The sequence below is a fragment of the Chionomys nivalis genome, chromosome 7 (genome assembly GCF_950005125.1).
Source record: "Chionomys nivalis chromosome 7, mChiNiv1.1, whole genome shotgun sequence".
In the NCBI taxonomy this organism is placed as follows: domain Eukaryota; kingdom Metazoa; phylum Chordata; class Mammalia; order Rodentia; family Cricetidae; genus Chionomys; species Chionomys nivalis.
The window spans coordinates 85155471-85175125 of NC_080092.1; the positions used below are offsets into that span (position 1 = coordinate 85155471).

At 40.2% G+C, this 19655-nt stretch overlaps 1 protein-coding gene across 4 annotated transcripts in view; it reads right to left on the reverse strand.

Annotated features, from left to right (window-relative positions):
• Positions 1-19198, reverse strand: part of Cdc27 (cell division cycle 27) — a 56940-nt gene extending 37742 nt beyond the window's left edge. For 2 of the 4 annotated variants that reach the window (XM_057774967.1, XM_057774966.1), the window contains exons 1-4: positions 19046-19198; positions 3406-3481; positions 1668-1815; positions 1041-1166 (exon numbers count right to left, since the gene is read on the reverse strand). In XM_057774967.1, coding sequence (XP_057630950.1) covers positions 1041-1166; positions 1668-1815; positions 3406-3481; positions 19046-19072 — 377 coding nt within the window. In that variant the 5' untranslated portion in view covers positions 19073-19198. Of the gene's footprint in view, positions 1-1040; positions 1167-1667; positions 1816-3405; positions 3482-19045 lie in introns of those variants that run through there. The other 2 variants (XM_057774968.1, XM_057774969.1) reach the window with 1 other exon arrangement.
• Between the last annotated feature and the right edge of the window lie 457 nt (positions 19199-19655).

Sequence of the window (19655 nt, forward strand, 5' to 3'; positions counted from 1 at the left end):
AGAATATAGAAGTAACTTAAAAATAGGAAATGAAGAAAAGGCATATAAAGGCCATTTTCTGAAATCAATAAAGTTAAAAGTAGCAAATTAACCCATGGATATTTTCAACATAAGCTTAAGAAAACAAAAAACACAGGGGCTGTGGAGTGGGCTCTGGGCATAAGAATGCTCACTGAACAAGCACAAGAACCTGAGTTCAAATCCTCAGCACTCATGTTTAAAAGCTGTGTATGACCATAAGTGAGTCTGTAACCCCAGTGTTGTGGGGTCTAGTGACTGCCAGGATGAGTTTTCGGCAGGGAAAGAAACCCTGATTCACAGAAGGTAGTGATGTAGCAGTATAACCAATGTCCTCCTCTGGCCTTAGTGCACTCACGTTGCAAACACAGAATAAATAAGTTATTTTAAAAAATGTTAAAGGAAAGAGCCAGAGAGACCTCAATATCTGAGGGTTGACTTAAGCTTCTGTGACTATCCATCCCTTCTACACTTGTTTTCAGCAATTCTAAAGTAAGGATACTTTTCTATCTAACCTAATCATATTTAAAGAATATTTACATGCAAAATACTCCATGGGCAGTTATAAATATTTTCTATTAATCTACTCAACTTCTAAAGTACTTTTTAAAAATTGAGGGAGACTCATGTTACTATTATATAATGATAATTCTAAGTTCATGCAGCTAAAAATTCACTTCAAAGATTACTATATATTGATAGAAAACATGTCTAGTACCAAAACCTGCCTTGAAGTCTAGAAATAGTAGTAGGAATATTTACTATCAAGTCTAGAAAGGAGTAGTAGGAATATTTACTATCAAGAAAAAAATTTTCCTCGCTTTTTAAAAGTGAATCAAACACACATGTGCTCTCTTTACCTAAGATAAGAGCTTGTAAGAATTTTTGAGGCTACGGGGAGAGCAAAATGGGATCAGCATTGCTACTATTTAACAGACTTAATGAGGTCATGATGAGAAAGGTCAGGAACTACATGTATATGCACGAGACCCTTTCTGGTAATCTGAATCACTCTCACTTACCAATATACATGCCCCAACAATGAAAGAGTAAAGCAGGCTGAATCACCAAACTCATTGACAATATCTTCATGGCTTTTCTGCTTATTAAACACTCCACCAGATAAGATTTGTTCCCCTTCTGCAAGCCTTTAAAATATAAATTAATTTTAATATCAATATAAAAGCTCTTCATAAAGATATCTTTCATTATTATTGTGAGTCTAATGACAAATATAGTGAAAAGTTAACAGTATTTTTAGAATAGTGGCAATCATGTACTTGAAATCATTGAGAAGCTGGAAATTTATGACCTTAAATTTTCAGTTTTGTCTTTAAAATCAGAACTCATTAAAATTCAATTTCTATATGGACAAATCTAGTCTGAGCAGCAAATGTATTACTCATATTAAAACAAACATTGTTTGCATGCTTGCATGAAGCCTGGGGTTAGAGATCCCCAGAACCAGAAGAGAATTATCACCATTATAGTGAAATCTCCCACGATCAAATTAATGCCATAGTCAATGTTATAAACATTTCAATTGTTATTCAAGAGAAAGGAAGAGAAGTCAGGAGTTTGTTAGAAGAATTTTATCTAAAATTCAATAGACATGTAACAAAACTAGCTAAAGAAAAATTAATACTTACTTGCTGAGGTCAACACAACATTTTGCAAGCAGGTATTTACACTGTGGGGTAGTACAACTGTGTCCTTTTAAGAGTCTATATGCTTTATATGCCTTTCCTGAGCGGTAGTAACAGGTTGCCAATAAAAACAAGGCTTCTTCTGAATGTACTAAGACATTAAAAAGAAAGAAGATAAATTGCTACTAATCAGCATATTACATAATAATTACTCAATAAACAAGTTTAGCAAAAAAGAAATTAAGCCTGTCATGTAATTAACAATTATTAATTCAAATCTGAGTTATGGAGAAATCAAGTCTTGACAGAAAAGTTAAAGTTGGTGGCCCATATCTGTCTGTAATCTCAGCACTCAATGGGTTGAAGAAAATAAATCACTTCAAGTTCTAGGTCAGTCAGGGTATACAGTGAGAGAAAAACAGAAAAAAAACAACAAAAACAAACAAACAAAAAAAAGTCAGTTTGCTAATTTCTGATCATCTCTCCACAAGAACCAGGTAGCAGATACAATGGAGCTAATGATATTTTCTGTAAACACAGAAGAAATGCAAACAAACACTCCTACCCTTCAACAGACACCAGGAAAGCATCTTATTTTAGGTAATATTTTTCTAAATAGACCTCTTACGGAAAAATAAAAAAGGTAAATTTTACTAGGAAGGGAAAAATAAACCTTATTACTAGAGTCAAAATATTTCTGCATTAAGATGAATGGATTAAAAAAAATTCCTCTCTAACACCAAATACTAAATTACATTCAAGATAAAGCAAAGTTTGGGGTCTGGGAGATGGTGTAGTTGCTGCCAAGCCTGAGGGCCTGAATTAAATCGCTAGAATCCACAAAGAAGAAAAACAACTCTTCCAATCAAGTTACTTTCTGACTTCCATATAAGTCACAGCATATGCCATCCCATTAAAAAAAAGTAAAAAATTTTCTGAAGAAAAAAAAAAACATCGGGCATTGTGATGCACGCCTTTAATCCCAGCTCATTGGAGGCAGAAGCAGGAGATCTCTGTGAGTTCGAGGCCAGCCTGGTCTAATGAAAGAGTTCCAGGACAGCCAGGACTGCTACACAGAGAAACCCTGTCTTGAAAAACAAATAAACCAACCAACAAACAAAAAAGACAGGCATAGTGGCTCAGGACCAAAACCCAGAACTTGGGAGACTGAGAGTTGAGATTTGGCAGTTGAGAGTTCAAGGCCAGTTTGGGAGGGAGAGCTTGACTAAAAACAAAAACAGATCTCAAGTGAGTAAAGTGCTCACATTCAAAATACCAGGACCTAACTTCAATTCTTTGGATCCTGGTACATGCTTATAATTCCAATACTGAGGAGGTAGAGGAAGAATTCTGGGGCTCACTTGAAAAGTTTTAGGCAAGAGACAGACTGTTTAAAAAAAAAGTGCAAAAATGCTAGAGAAACAACACCCAAGGTTGTCCTGTGGCTTCTGCACACACACCCAAATACACAGGAACACACACAAACAAGACAAAGAGGAGTTAGAAAGGTAGCTGAACAATTAAGAATATACAGTAACCGGGGTTCGGTTCCCAGCACACACATTTAGCACACACACACAACTCTAACTCTAGGGGATTAATAATTAATAACTTTAGAGGATAATAAAATAAGAAAAAATTTAAAGATAGAATGAATAAATCTTGATAGTCATAAAAAGTGATGGAATTTCATATATATTTCATTCATTTTTGCTTCTATACAAATGAATAGATCACAAACCTTCTGCATACAGTCGCTCTGCGAGGAAAACTGCGTCTCGGTAAGCATAGTGGTTTAGTGCTTGCCATATAGCAGCCTGTGAACAGAGGGGAAAGGCACATAAATACATACAGTTTATGAGTAACTTTTGGCAGACAGCCTTGAACATAATACTCAAGTTCTTATTTGTAATTTATGTTATTTTTGTTTGTGCATGCATGTGTAAGCGGGTGGACGCGTGTGTGGCACGGTGTAACAGGAGGTCAAAGGCTGACCTCTCTTCTACCATGTGTGCCCTAGGAATCAAAATCTGGTCATCTGGCTTGGCAGCAAGTCTGTTAACTTGCTGCAGCATCTTAGCAGCCCTGGTTATTTTTATTTATTTTACATGTGTGTGCAGGCACTCACAGAGGTAGGGGTGGGTAGATCCCTTGGAGGTGGTTATGAGACCACATACAGGTGCTAGGAACCCTGTGGGTCCTCTGTGAGAGCAGCAAGTGCTCTTACCAAGTGAGTCATCTTTCCAGCCCACTTTTACCAACTTAAGTGATAAAACTGCAACAACCAGAGTAAATTCTAGTGTGCTAGAAGTTTCTCACTATATGACTTCTAACATATCTACATTTACTCTCTCAATCCTTGCATGAACTTCCAATCTCCTACGTCTGTATATCCTTTTTCTCCACCAATAACTTGATCATCCCCAAAACCTAGTTTAAAATAATAATTCATAAAAATTCCTTAGCCCATTCTTCTTTTTACCCTCATTCCTTTTTTGAGATAGATTTTAAATTTTTAATAATATGGTAGAAAAAAAAAGTTTCTTAATTTTTTTTAAAATAGGGGGCTGAAAAGAGAGAGTTCCAGGCTATGGATTCTGTATCTTTCTCTATGTACATATGTATGTATGTACTTTTTTTTTTTTTTTTTTTTTGGTTTTTCGAGACAGGGTTTCTCTGTGGTGTTTTTTGGAGCCTGTCCTGGAACTAGCTCTTGTAGACCAGGCTGGTCTCGAACTCACAGAGATCCGCCTGCCTCTGCCTCCCAAGTGCTGAGATTAAAGGCGTGCGCCACCACCGCCCGGCCATATGTACATGTTTAAATGTGTCATATTTCTGTCAGCAGTTAAATACAATTATTCCAAAATATTTTCATACAAATCAATTCAATAATGCTCAATCTCATGAAAAGGAATATTTACAATACTGAATATCACACCACACTAAAGAGATTCATTAGGGTCAGAGCAGTGGTTCTCAACCTGTGGGTTGAAGTAGTTACGAAGTAGCAAGGAAATAATTTTATGGTTGGTGGTTACCACAGCATGAGGAACTGTAAAGGGTGAGAACCACTTCGATAGAGGGTTTTCTACTGATTGGGAAATAAAGATGGGATAAGGAAAAATAAAAATCACAAGGCCACTAAACAAAAACAGGATCTGCTAGAAAGGTTTGCTGGATTACTCTAGGATTCTGCAGCCATTAAAGCCATTTTAAAAAGTACCAAACATATACTGTGCAGAACATCTAGAACCCTCATAAAATGCTGATGGAGGAGTTACTTTCATTTAATAAAGAAACTGCCTTGGCCCATTTATAGGCCAGCCCTTAGGTGGGTGGAGTAAACAGACAGAATGCTGGGAGAAAGAAGCCGAGTCAGGAGTCACCATGATTCTCTCACTCCAGACAGACACAGGTTAAGATCTTCCCTGGTAAGCCAGCTCATGGTACTACACAGAATATTAGAAATGGGTTAGATCAATATGTAAGAGCTAACCAATAAGAGGCTGGAGCTAATGGGCCAAGCAGTGTTTAAAAGAATACAGTTTCTGTGTAATTATTTTAAGCCAAGCCATGTGGGCGGCCAGGTGACGGGGACGCAGCCCCGCTCCTCCTATTACAACAAAATGCACCACCATATTTGCTGCTAATTTACTGACATGCTATTTAGGCAAGGACTCTATTCCTTCTTATGTATTTGTAGTATATATCAACATAGCACAGCAGTAATAAATACTGTGTTCAAATTTTTTTCTGTTTTTTAATTTTTTTTTAATTTGCAGATTCTGTCAAGATTTACTATTGCTCATCTTTAGCCCACTCTTCCCTCTACACCCCTCCTTTTATTAAGACAAGGTCTCACTATGCAGTCCTGCCTGGCCTTGAACTCCCTCTATAGACTAGGCTGGTCTCAAACTGAAAGCATAACCTGAATCTGCCTCTGCCTGGGATTATAGGTGTGCACTTACCACGTTAGCCATCTTTCCAGCTCAGAATTACTAATTTAAGTGTTAAAACTGCAACACCCATAGTAAATTCCACATTGCACTAAAGTATGACTTCCACTTCTTTTTTTTTTTTTTTCCAGGTTTTTCGACACAGGGTTTCTCTGTAGCTTTGGTGCCTGTCCTGGATCTTGTTCTTGTAGACCAGGCTGGCCTCCAACTCACAGAGCTCCGCCTGCCTCTGCCTCTGTGCTGGGAAAGGCATGTGCCACCACCACCCGGCTGACTTCCACTTATATACATTCTTTTGAAAATCTTGTGAAAACTACAGAGCTTCTCAGAGAAAGGCATATATAATAAAACTTGCATGTTTCGAAAACCTGGTGTATATCTGAGGTTTGTTATAATTTAAATATATACTGAAAGCTGCGTACATTCTGAGACTCATAAATACTCTCATGTATGTCTGTATACCACATGCATGCCTGGTACCAAGGAGGTCAGAACAGGGTGCTGGATTCCTTCAACTCGAGTTTCGGATAGACCTGGTCTTCTGCAAGAACAAGTGCTCCTGTCCAGCCCTTTCTGTTTCGAATTTGAAGAATACTATATTATTAGTGTCTTAAAAAAAAAATCACACAGGCGCTAACAGGAAGGAAATGGCTTTTAATCATACAAAGTCACAGGTGTTGGCTAAGTATACAAGTGAATGATTGCACTAGTGCTTCAATCAAGTTCATTCCAGATCAGAAAGGTTTTAATTGGCTGGTTAGTGAATGTAATCATAATTTGCAGAACCAATCCTAAAGAAAGAGATCTATGCCAGAGTACATGTCTTTGATCCCAGGAATTGGAAGGTAGAAAAATCTCTGTGGGGTCTAGGCCAGCCAAGACTAAAAAGACCCTATCTCAAAATAAAACAAAATAAAAACCTTAGTCCATAACAGAATTTTCTTTCCTTAATAATTTCCCCCTAAACTGGGCGATAATGACATGCACCTTTAATCCCAGCACTCAGGATGCAGAGGCAAGTGGATCTCTGTGAGTTCGAAGCCAGCCTGGTCTACATGAGCTAGTTCTAGGATAGGATCCAAAGCTACAGAGAAAAACAAAAACATTTCCCCTAAAATTTCCACATATTTTTTACTGAGCCAACCTACTAGTTCAAAGCATGAAAACAAAGAGAAAAATGAGCCTCCTAATAAGATGGGAGCTGTGCAGACCAGGCAACATTTATTTCCAGCTTGATACAGTAAGACAACAGTGACACAATGGATATAATATAATATACATAAGCTATCTCATGCAATTTCTTATTTTCAAAAAGGCCTCTTCTTGGAATTTTATCTGATTTTACCACCAATTTTAATTGAAATCCATTATGAAGTGGGATGGATTTGCTTTTCAGCTATTGTTTGATTCCAGTGTCTGTCTCCTTCGGTAGCTACATGGCGTCTCTTTGACTCTGCCTACTCTCCATATCTGTTAAGATTTCTTACCTGGCTTTACTCTGCTAGGCCGAAACAGCTTTATTCATTAGCCAATAGAAGTAACACATATAACAGAAGGACATCCTACATCAAGGATGACTAGAACTTTTGATCCTCCTGCATCCACCCTCCTAAGAGCAGGATTACAGACAGGCATGCACTACCACTACTGGTTATACAGTGCTGGAACTGAACCAAGGACTATGGACATTAGGCAAGCATACTACCAACCAAGTGACACCATCAGTCCTCAAAGTCCATTCCTGTGTGTTATATAAACAGAGGTCAAAGACTGACTCTCCACCTTAGTTTTTGATACAGGGTTTCTCAGAGCCTTTAGTGGCCCGACTGCACTAAACTGGCTGGCCAGCAAACCAGAGGGATCAATCATCTTATCTTTCTTTCCTATTGCTGGGATTACAGGTGTGTGCTGCCGCCTGACTTTTCACATGGATGACAGAAATTAAACTCAAGCTCTCAGGTTTGTGTAGGAAACACCTTACCAACAAAGCCATTTCCCCAATACCTTAAAAAAATAGATTACCTTTATTTTATGTGTATGATTGTTTTGCTTACATGTACGTATGCCCACCATGTGTATGTCTAGTAACCAAGAGGTCAGAAGGGGGGTACTAGAAACCCTGGAACTGGAAGTTATAGAACGTTGTGAGTCTATATAAGTGGTGGGAAATGAACCCCAATTCTCTGTAAAAGCAACAAAAGTGTTCTTAACTCCTAAGTCATCTCTCCAACCCTTCATCCACGCACCCCCCCCCCCCCCAGACAGGGTTTCTCTGTGTAACAGTTCTAGCTGTCCTGGAACTCATTCTGTAGACCATGCTGGTCTTGAACTCTACCTTCTGAGTGCTGAGATTAAATGCTGTCTATTTACTTGAATATATATATATATATTTTATGTGCACACACACATGTGGCTTTTTCCCCCCACTGTGCTTAAGTGTGTCTCTTCATTTAAAGTATAAGACTCAAGGACTACAGATACGGTTTAGGAGTTAAGGACTGGAGTTATGTACGCACGGCTAGCTTTATACCCGAAATAATTACACAGAAACTGTATTCTTTTAATCACTGCCTGGCCCATTAGTTCCAGCCACTTATTGGCTAGCTCTTACATATTGATCTAACCCATTTCTAATATTTTGTGTAGCACCACGAGCTGGCTGGAGTGGGAGAATCATGGCGACTCACTGACTCGGCTTCTTTCTCCCAGCATTCTGTTCTGTCTACTCCGCCTACCTAATTTTCTGTCCTATCGGGGCCAAGCAGTTTTCTTTATTAATTAACCAATGAAAGCAACAGATAAATACAAGACCCACCTCTATCAGAGTTAAAATTCCCAGCACCCACATCGAGGCTCACAGCCACTCGTAACTCCAGCTCTAGAGGTTATGACATTTCTGCTCCCCACAAGCACCTGTACTCACGTGATTACACAGTCTCCCAACTAAGAACTGACTATATAAAACAAAACCCCAGTGAAGCACGGGAATCCCTAGCATAGAGCTGGTGACTGTGCAAAACAATTTAGCTACTGTCACTGTTATCTTTCTTCCCTCATCAAATGATTCTCTTTGGAAAGCTACACAAAGCTTACAAAATTAGTGTCAACAGAATAAAGCACATTCTTTCTAGATATTCAAATCAATTTTGTTTTAATCGTCTTTTAAAAGCAATTTTCAGCTTTATTGTCTAAAGTTAGAAAAATTCTGTACCATTCACTAAAAATTCAGTGCATTTCCATTCTTCAAACTTTTTGTAGCCATGTGGTAGCTTATGCTATAACCCATGAACTTGGCAGAAGACAGGAAGATCAGGAATTCAAGACTAGTCAAGGCTACATAAGGGCCTGTCTCAAACAAACAAGAAACCCCGCAGAGCTGGGGAAAGATGGGTTAGCTGGTGAAGTGCTTGCCTGGTAAACACTGGGACTTGAGTCTGATGGGCACAGCGGTGTAGGCTTCTAATTCCAAGGCTGGACAGAAAGAAGCTAAAAGATTCCAGGGACTCATGGACAATCAGTCAGCCTAGCCTACAATAGTGGTTGGTTCATACATACCTGGAAGACAGTCCAGGGCTCTCTGGTCTAGACTATCTCATGTACCTTCACATCATTCAGCAGACTTATTCTGCTTACTGCTTTTGGAAACAGCATTCATCTATTAAACATAACAGACAGCGTACCTATCTTGATGGCCACATGATTCTGACTTTGCATAACAATATAAAGTTCAGCAGATAAAAGCACTAAGGCTGATGACCTAAGTTGGTCTCCAGATCCCATGATGGAAGGAGAGAACCAACTTCAGAAAGCTGTCCTCTGACTCCCCATATGCATGCTCATGCACACTCAAACATACACACACAAATAAAAGATACCTAGCCAACTTAAAGTTCTTCATTTTGTTTATTAACTGCAATATCTACAATATTCAAATTTCTACTAGCAATAAGAAATTATGAATATTTTTGGTTGTGAGCCTAGCCTTTAACGGCTGAGCCATCTCTCCAGCTGGTCGTGGTGGCGCACGCCTTTAATCCCAGCACTCGGGAGGCAGAGGCAGGTGGAGCTCTGTGAGTTCGAGGCCAGCCTGGTCTAGAAGAGCTAGTTCCAGGACAGGAACCAAAAGTACAGAGAAACCCTGTCTCGAAAAATTAAAAAAAAAAAAAAAAAGAAAGAAAGAAATTATGAATAAGCTTCTTCAAAAGGTTTGGTCACTCATCGGGTGATTTTGTTTTTCTTTTTTCTTTCTTCTTCTTCTTTTCTTTTTTTTTTTTTTAATTGAGACAGGGTTTCTCTGTAGCTTTGGAACCTGTACTGGAACTTGCTCTGTAGATCAGGCTGGCCTCCAGATCCTCCTGTCTCTGCCTCCAGAGAGCTGGGATTAAAGGCATGTGCCACCACCGCTTGATGGATTTTGTTTTCTTAAATCATACAGTTTGGAAACTTAATCTTTTTGTTTGTTTGTTTTTCGAGACAGAGTTTCTTTGTGTAGCTTTGGAGCCTGTCCTGGAACTCACTCTGTGGACTACACTGGCCTTGAACCCAGAGATCCTCCTGGGTGCTAGGATTGAAGAAGTGCATGCACCATCACTGCCTGGCTGGAAGCTGAATCTTAAAAATCAAACATATGGGTTGGTAAGCATGAACTCCAGGGCAGGTGTTTAATATGCTACAGACTAGCTAGGCGGTCATGAGGCACACCTTTAATCCCAGTACTTAGAAGGCAGAGACAGGAGGATCTCGGTAAATTCGAGGCCAGCCTGGTCTACAGAGCAAGTTCCAGGACAGCCAGGGCTATATAGAGAAACCCTGTCTTGAAAACCCAAAAGCAAGCAACCAAACAACTCAAGATCAAGGGAGTGTGATGGCACATACTTTAATCCCAGCGCCCAGCAAGCAGGCGCAGGTGGATCCAGTGAGTTTGAAGTCAGTCTGACATATACACTCCCAAACTCATTTATTCTTTCTTTCTACAAAATCATTGCTATCTAACTTACGTTTGGAAATAAAGTAGCAAAGTTTACTTTTTGAGGAAGGAGGCAAGAGCATCCTTTGTAGACAAAGCAGGCTAGTAAACAAATGGTGCTGACACAACTGACTTCTTTCTGCAGATGGAGGGAACTACATTTATAGCTTTCGACTGTACAAAAATCAACTTAAAAATCATTTTTAAATTGACCTTAATTTAAAACCTGATTCATGTCCTTGTTTCAGACATCACAATTTGCCAAGCAGTGGTGGCGCACGTCTTTAATCCTGGCACCCAGGAGGCAGAGGCAGACAGATCTCTGTGAGTTCCAGGACAGCCTTGTCTACAGAATGAGTTCCAGAACAGTCAGAGCTACAGAAAGAAACCCTGTCTTGGAAAAACCAACCTACCAAGCAACCCACCCCAGGAACTTTTAGAAGAAAATGGAGAGAATACCCTTCAATATATTGGGGTAGGCAAGAGCTTTTAAAATATAATATCAACAGCAAAGGAACTAACTCTTTCTTAAGTATTATGAACCTACATGAAAATTCAAGTTTCTATACAGCAAAGAATACAATCAGTAGCATTAATAGCCCACAGAATAAGAGAAAATCTTTACCAGCCACGCGCCAGATGAGGGGCTAACATCTAGAATTTACAAAGAATTATAGGAATTAAATACCATAAAACTACCCATTAACAAATGGACAAATGAACCGAAGAGGCAGTTTTCAAAAAGTCAGAATGGCTATCCATCACCGACAAACCTTGACAACAAATGTCAGAGAGACACGGTGAGAAAGGGACCTTTATCCACTGTTGGTGGAGCTGCAAATTAACAGTCATTGTAGACTCAGCTATCTCACTCCTGGGAAATACCCAGAGAGCCCTATACCCTTTCTTCCACAGGGATATTTGCAGCCCAGTTTATTGTTGCTTTATTCAATATTAAAAAAAAAATTACTAGAGCCGGGCGGTGGTGGCGCACAAGTTCAAGGCCAGCCTGGTCTACAGAGCTAGTTCCGGGATGGGCACCAAAGCTACAGAGAAGCCCTGTCTCGAAAAAAAAAAAATTACTAGGACCAACCTGGTTGTCCATCAATGAATGAACAGATAATGAAAATTTGGCATACATAAAACATGGAATACTACTCCACTCTAAAAACATTTTTTTTAATTGCAGGAAAATGGATGGACCTAAGTATTATTCTAAATTATCACTATTTATTTACCTAACATTATTCTAAAATATATAATACTGAGTTTACACAATCTCAAAAAAAATCTTTTCTAAACAATCAAGAATAAACATGAAAACAAACCTGCACACAATATTATAAAATAAAATTCAAAGCAAATGATGCAATTGGAATGTTCACAGAATTATGACATCACTAGAGAACTGAAATTACTATGGATCATTTTTTTACAAGATTAAAGACGGAAGATTCTTTAAAAAAAAAACCTGTAATGTATAAGCCTCAAGTGTCAAATATTTTACCTCAGTTATCACCTGAATAAAGATTTCCTTAGGAAAAAAAAAATCTTTTCTAATCAATAATACATGTGTGCACATAAACAAATGTTCATGTAGGTATAGCATTATATGAAGAAAAGAACAATAGGCAAAATGTACGGAGATGAGGAAGGACTGAGAGTGGGCAATGGATACTAGTTATGAGAGGACAAAAAGCAAATTTTTTTTCTAATTTCTAATTCTGTCATGGAGTTTTTTGGTTTGGGGGAAACAGTGAATAATATAAAATATATCTGAAACTAAGATTAAAATATGTGATACACTTCAGATATTCTCCTTTGAGAACTTCAGAATTTTGGATTCTGTAACAATCTACCAAAGAGTCACTCAGAAAACAGGACAGAAGAAATTAATTCTAACTCAACTTAGCAATTATTTCTTGAATGTTTATTACAATCTCATAGTCAAATTCAGGTAGATAAAGATGATTCCTCTGACATTGATCAGAACAAATCACTTCTGAGCCTTAATCACACGGGCTAAATAGAACTAGGAAAGCCGTGGGCGAATACTAAGATCTTGTCCCAAAATAAAGAAATAAAAAAAAAAAAAAAAAAAAAGAAGATTTACCCAGAACATCAATCCTTTCTTAGCATCAACAAAGAGATGGGCCACCCCAAATCTGTGCTCAGGTATCGATGCCTGGGTGATAGATAGGACACTCACTGAGGGAAGGGGATGTGCAGTGGACTGTTCCCTAGCATTACAAATCAAGAGCTGATGATGAACCCAGAGCTAAACTCAGCACCCTGTCCAACAGATGGTGTAGGCCTCTCCTAAAACAGCACCCAGGGCACCATTTCTATAGATTAAAAGCCAGATGGGTAAGAAGTTAAGAAGTTGCTAAACAAAGTTAGGAAGCCAAACAGAGCAGCGTTCTTTCCTTCCTTTCTAACAAAATATGTAGGAGACATTCCACTGAGGAAATTAATGATCTAGTCCTGGGTGTTTTCAGATAAAAGATGAACCAATAGCATAAAGCTGTAAATTCTTACTTGCTATGTATTCTTTGTGTACACTGTATGTACATGCATTCATGTGCTTGAGCATTGCCAGAGGTTGATGTCAGGTGTTTTCCTCATTTGTTCTTCACCTTTAAAAACGAATAACTTTTTTTAGCTGTACACTGTATACACATGTGCACACATGTGCAGAGGCCAGAGGAAGACATCTGGTGTCCATCTCCATCCTGTTCTGCCTTATCCTCTTGAGACAGGGTCCCTCTGATAAGCCTGGAACTTGTTGAGGCCGAGTTAGGTAGCTAAGCCATAGTCGACTTTCTGCATGTTTGCTAGCAATCCAATCTCAGGTCCTCGTGCTTGTGCAGCAATTCCTCTGCTGACTGAGGCCTCTCCTAGTCCTACCATCTATTCTGATAATATCAAACTGGTGGGGGAGGGGTCTTGTTTTTGAAGCTTGAGGATAACTTGTACTAAGTAGAGTTTAAGAAAAAAAAAATAAGTACAGGTTAGGTGAAGATTCTCACAGCTACCACAAGGAGAGATGGAGAAAGGTTGTGTCTTCTACGTTAAGTATGGAATAGAAATAGACAACTTGGGCTGGAGAGATGGCTCAGAGGTTAAGAGCACTAATTGTTCTTCCAGAGGTCCTGAGTTCAATTCCCAGCAACCACATGGTGGCTCACAACCATCTGTAATGAGATCTGGTGCCCTCTTCTGGTGTGCAGGCATACATGCAGACAGAATTTACAAGACCCACATGGAGCTGCTCACAACTACCTATTGGCTTAAGTTCCATGTGATCCAAGGCTCTCTTTTGGCCTCCAAGGGCACCTGCAAGCATGTAGGGGCATGTGCATATATAAACACACAAATCCTAATAAAAAGAAAAGCAGCTGGATGGTGGTGGCACACACCTTTAATTCCAGCACTCAGGAGGCAGAAGTAGGCTGGTCTCTGTGAGTTCGAGGCTAGCCTGATCTATCGAGCGAGTTCCAGGACAGGCTCCAAAGCTACAGAAAAATCTTGTCTTGAAAAACCAAAAAAAGAGAAGAAAAAGCATTCCCAAGAATAAAAGTGGGCTAGTAAACTAAGGAAGAGGCCCAAAAGTGAGGTTTTGTTGAAAAACAAAAGAAAAAAGGAGCCCCATTGCACAAGCTTGCCTCTAAATTGTTATGTAATAGAGAATGCCTTTGAACTCCTTATTTGCTTGCCTTTGTGTCTCAAGTGCTAGGATTACAGGCTTACATTGTCACAACTTGCTGAAATAAAATTTTATTTGTATAGTTTAAGACAGGTTTTCACTATGTTACTTAGGCTAGTTTTAAATTCACGGTCCTGCATCCATTTTCCAAGTCCATGCACCACCACACCCAGCTCAAGTATCTTAAATGTAAACTGTACTCAGATTTAAATGTGACTGCTATGAATTGTTTGGTCTTATATTTGACAAAAGAAAAAGTTGTTTTAAGGCCAGAAAAACAACAAGAAAGAAAAGCTTTATAAAAAGTAAGGTATGAGAAAAGAAGGGAAAGGGGATGGGAGGGAGGGAGGAAGAAAGGGAAAAACCCTAACAAAAAAATGTCACAAATTGCAGAATTTATCTCATACATTAGAATCTAATTTCAGTAACTCTAGTTTTTACTATCTGATAGGTTATTTTTTATGTTTCTGATTTTGAGACAGGGTCTCATTTTGCCCAGGCTGGTCTCAAACTTACGACACAGCTGAGGAAAGCCTTGAATTCCTTGATCCTTTTTTGCCTCTACCTCCCAAGTGCTGGGATTGCAGGCATGTTACCATCATACCCAGCACTGTAAGATGGTTCTGTATCTAGGTGGTTTTCTGACCCCACATTTAGCCATGTCTGGTGGGGGGCATTTTTGGCCTCAAAACGGAGGAGGCATCTGGTAAATAAACAGAGATGCAGTAAAACACTCCTTAATACACACATAACCCACTCCACTTTCTCCAAAATGTCAATCCTGCCAAAATTAAAAACCCTGGCCCACATTACCAAGTAGCGGGCCATCCTTCCAGTCTATGTATCTAACTCGTCTTTTCCTCCTGGTCCCAACACACTGCTTTCACTACACAGCTCTATTAAAACTGTCTTGAAGCCAGGGGTAGTGGTACAAGTTCATAACCCAAGCACTCCAGAGGCAAAGAGAAGAGCATAGTAGGTTATAGGCCAGCCTGGGCTACAAAGAGGGTACAAAGTCAGTCCAAGATTCACTATTAATACACTAAATCTACATCTTTCATCTTAAATGTGAAGTCTCCTGTAATCTGATTCTGGTTACTCAAACCCTTCTGTTTTCAGCTTCTATTCTAGTTAAGAATACAATATTTTACTGTTTCTCCCTAAATAACACTCTCATCCTTGGGCTTTTGCTTATGCCATTTCATGCCAAGAATATTCCTCCTCCTTTCCAATTTCTTAGGTTTCAAATTCTACTTGCTCAAAAGCAAGTATTTGCTTTTTTTTCCTGACCTACAAAGGTATCTTTTTCCTGAATTCCTGTATTACTATCCGTATAATCAAATGCATACTTAACATCCATTTTTTCCTGCTAATCATTCTCCATGTTCTCAGGACTAGAACCCTAAGATTATGTCTTTATAGTTGATAGTTTCAAAAGTTATCTCCAACTTCTTTTCTTCTAATCAGAATTCTTAAATGTCCTTTTGAATCCTCCCCCAATCCTAAGAGGCAGAAAAGCATATATATATATATATATATATATATATATATATATATATATATATATATATATATATTACACTTTTTTTTTCCCCTAAGGGATTAAGTTTTAGCTTTGGGAAGTTTTGAATTGTGTTTTGTTTGAGAAAGGGTCTCACGATGCAGCCCTGACTATGTAGACCAGGCTGGCCTTGAACTAACAGAGATTTACCTGCCTTGATCTCACAAGTTTCACAAATGGTGAGATCAAAGGCATAAGCCACAACATCCAGCTGGATTTTTCATTGTTAAAATAGTACCACCAAAATAAAATCCAGGCAGTCATTTTGATACCAACTCCAGGAAGCCCCAACGCCATGTTTCAACGGTTCTACTTCCCAGGTTATTTCCTGAATGTGTTTCTACCTCTGCAACCCTTTACCTACTTTCCCGTTCCATTGCTACTTTAGATCCCTTTGACTCTAAGACTGCTGGCTTACTCCTGATCACAGTACCTCTCACAGAGAGTCAGAGTAGGGTACTCTTTCAATCAATCTTAGATGACACTTGGGGACATCTTACCCCAAGCCAAAAGTACTTTTTCATTATTTAATAAAACTCCAAAAGAATATGTATATAAATAGTACCCAAATTACTTTGTTTTTCTTTTTTTTTTTTTTAAAGACGGTCTTATGTAGCTCAGGCTGACCTTGAACTAAGCATCTTCCTGCTTCTAGTTGGGAGTTTCAGAAGCAGGCTAACACGCAGGGTTTTTATATCCAGTTACTCTATTGCATATTAAAATCATTTTCAAAAGGCTTGTTGACAATTTTATCCGATACTTCTGTGAAGCTTCACTTACAGAAACAGTTGATATAGCTTTATCAATTGATACATCTATATAAAATGCCCCCCTCTTAAAGCCACAACAGAGTAGTGAAATGGCTCAAAGGGTAAAGATGCTTGTCACCAAGACTGACACACACATGCACACACAAGAAGCAAAACACCCTACCAACATAAAAACAGCACCAATTTTACCAAGTGAACTTTTAACAAGCATCCAAATTAATACTGTGGTGAATGCCTTTAATCCCAGCCAGGCTATACAGTGAGACCTGCCACAAAAGAAAATTTTGCTTTGAAATAGGAAAGATTTTTTTTTCTTTTGGGAGGGTAAGGACTCAAATACAAAGTAATACTTTTTCTAAGAGCATTAACTTGGGGAGGGGCTTATATTTAAGTCTATTTGGCATATTCCGCTTGGTATTCCATGTAAAATCTGTAAAGGGGGGGAAAGTAGGAACAAACAGTTGAGCATTATTTGTGTCAACTTTGTCCTGTGCCTAGATCACCAGGAGCAAAACAAAGAAAATGTTTTCAACACTATTTTTATCCCAATATATGGAATGAGTAATTTTTAAAACACTTATCTTAATATTGCTTCCCTTCATTCTTTGATACCAGGTCTTTCTCATCTTCAACAGCATTCCTGCTCGAAGTTAGCTCATTTCCCACTGTCTGAGATCCCCTTTAACTACTCTTTTGTTGTTAGCTTGGGGTTTTGTTTGGCTTTTTAGACTGTGTCTCAGGCAGCCCATGTTGGCCTTGAACTTACTCAGTAGCTGGGGATAACCTTGAACTCCTGACCTCCTGCCTCTATATCTATGAATGAAAACCCAAATTCTCACCCCCTCACACCCTAAAACTTCTTACCATTATCCTACACTCTGATGAACAAAGTTATGGAGGAAAATAAAAGTACGTAAGTGTACTATTGCTAGCAGGATTTTAAAGACGAACCGGAAACCTGCTGGATTTTGTCTCCCATAAACAATATAGTCTACTCTCGTACGCTTTAATATAAATTAAAATTAGTGATTTACACGCTATCACTGCAACTATCATATCACTTTAGAAGCCTTTTGGGTCCAGAAAAGCAAAAGAATCAGCAAAACTACAGTATAAAATTAAAAAAAAAAACTAATTATCCGAATTAATTGCATGTTAGGCTTCAAAAGGGTCATACAAGGGACTCTACACTAGGAAGAGAAATTTGGAAAGAAACGCAGCTTTGGAAGAACTGATACAACGTACGACGACACGTACAGTTGCGAAGATATAACCCAGAATTACATTAATTCAAATACTAATAGCTGTCACCATGTAAACGCAGGCGATGAGGCTAACCATGGAAAACAATTGCTGTGATGGGAAGCTAAGGAAATGCCTTTCTGACGCATTAAAATATTTGCCATTTGTTGTCAGCCTTACCTCAGGCCATTCGCAGCCATTTCTAAAATCGGTTTGCTTTATAACTTCAAAATAAAGTTTATGGCTTAATGGCAATAATTTAATGGAGGCCAACTCTGGTCGTGTCAAAGATCATACGGAGGAACAGCAAATTTCCCAAACCTGGTCCATCACCAAGGGACAAAAGGTTTCAGATGTGGCAGGTGGGAAATGACTTGGCAAGGCATCACACACTTTGACAACAGCAGCGTGTGCGTCAAAGCATACCTTGGTGTGGTTAAGGAATGGACGAAGAGTGAAATGGACGGGAAAGCAATTATCTCTAATTTCTCAAACGCCTTCTAAATATGCACGATAAAATGCCTCTCGATACCCAATGCTAGGTCATGGAAAAACCCAGTCCTGCCCTGTCGCCCACTCCCCTGCTTGGTTGGGCGTTTGCACCGCAGCACCGGGCCTAGGAGTTCCCTCCTCGGACCGTCATTGTACGGTGGGAAATCCACTGAGCGAGAGCGGTAACGTGGACAGGAAGGTCCGCCACCGAAACAAAAACTAGTATCAAAAATACGGATAATTTTACCTTCTTCCCTTGACCAGCTCACGTAAAAGAAAACACCAGGAAACTTGCCCCACCAGTGTGAAATCCCACCAGCTGGGTTCCAAAGCGCTCCTGTGTCGGCCCCCGGGGCGCCGAGCACTCGGGGCGCCATCTCGGCCCCTCGTCTCCCACCGCTGGCAGGGCCCCCGACTACCAGGAGGGGAATGGCCGGACGCCAGGGCCGACGGAAACCGAGTGATTCCCGTCGAACCGCGCTCGCACAAGAGGCGAGAAGTAGTGCGGGGCCGGGGCAAACCTCGGCTGAGGCCGCGGGCCAGGCCTCGGCACTGACGAAAGACAGGTAGGGCTCGCCGAAAGGGAGGCGGGAGAAGCCGGGCCTAGGCCGCAGCAGGCCGCGAAGTGGCTGTTCGCTGCCTGCGACCCAGGCATGGCGCCAGGCCTCGGAGCAGGCGCTAGCATTACCTGGACAGGTTCCTGCAGCACCGTCATCCTTGAGGCTCAGGCCCACTTTCTGCAGTGCCTCAGGCCCCCCCCGTAGCGGCTCCGGCCCGGCCAGCCCCGGCTCATTTAAACTCACCAGCGACCGTTACCGGGGGATGGGGGAGGCCGAGTGGCTGCCGAGTTCCTCCGAGCGCGACACGGAAATAGCCGAAGTGGAGAGTGCTAAACGAGGGGGAGACGGAAAAACCCGAGAGATGTCGGAAATACACGAGGTGCGTCGACGGAGGCGGAGCCCGTGGCCGGAAATTGTCGAGTGCTACCGGAAATTGTTGGGTTGGATCCAATCGGAAGTTCCTCTTCTTAGCCACGCCTTCGCCCACACACGCCACGCCCAGTCGGCCACGCTACTGGGCCACGCCCAAAGAGCACCCAGTGGGATGGGCCGGGAGGGAGGGATCCGGGAGACCCGCGATACGCGGATGGAGCTGAGGTCTGGCTTCGCGCCTCTGTCCTTCTGCATTGTGCACGGTAGATTCAGCAAAGGGTAAAATACTAGTTTGGGGTTGAATTTAATAGTTTTTTCCTGTACAGAGATTACGGTGTGCTGCAAAGAAAAAACGACTAGGCTGCG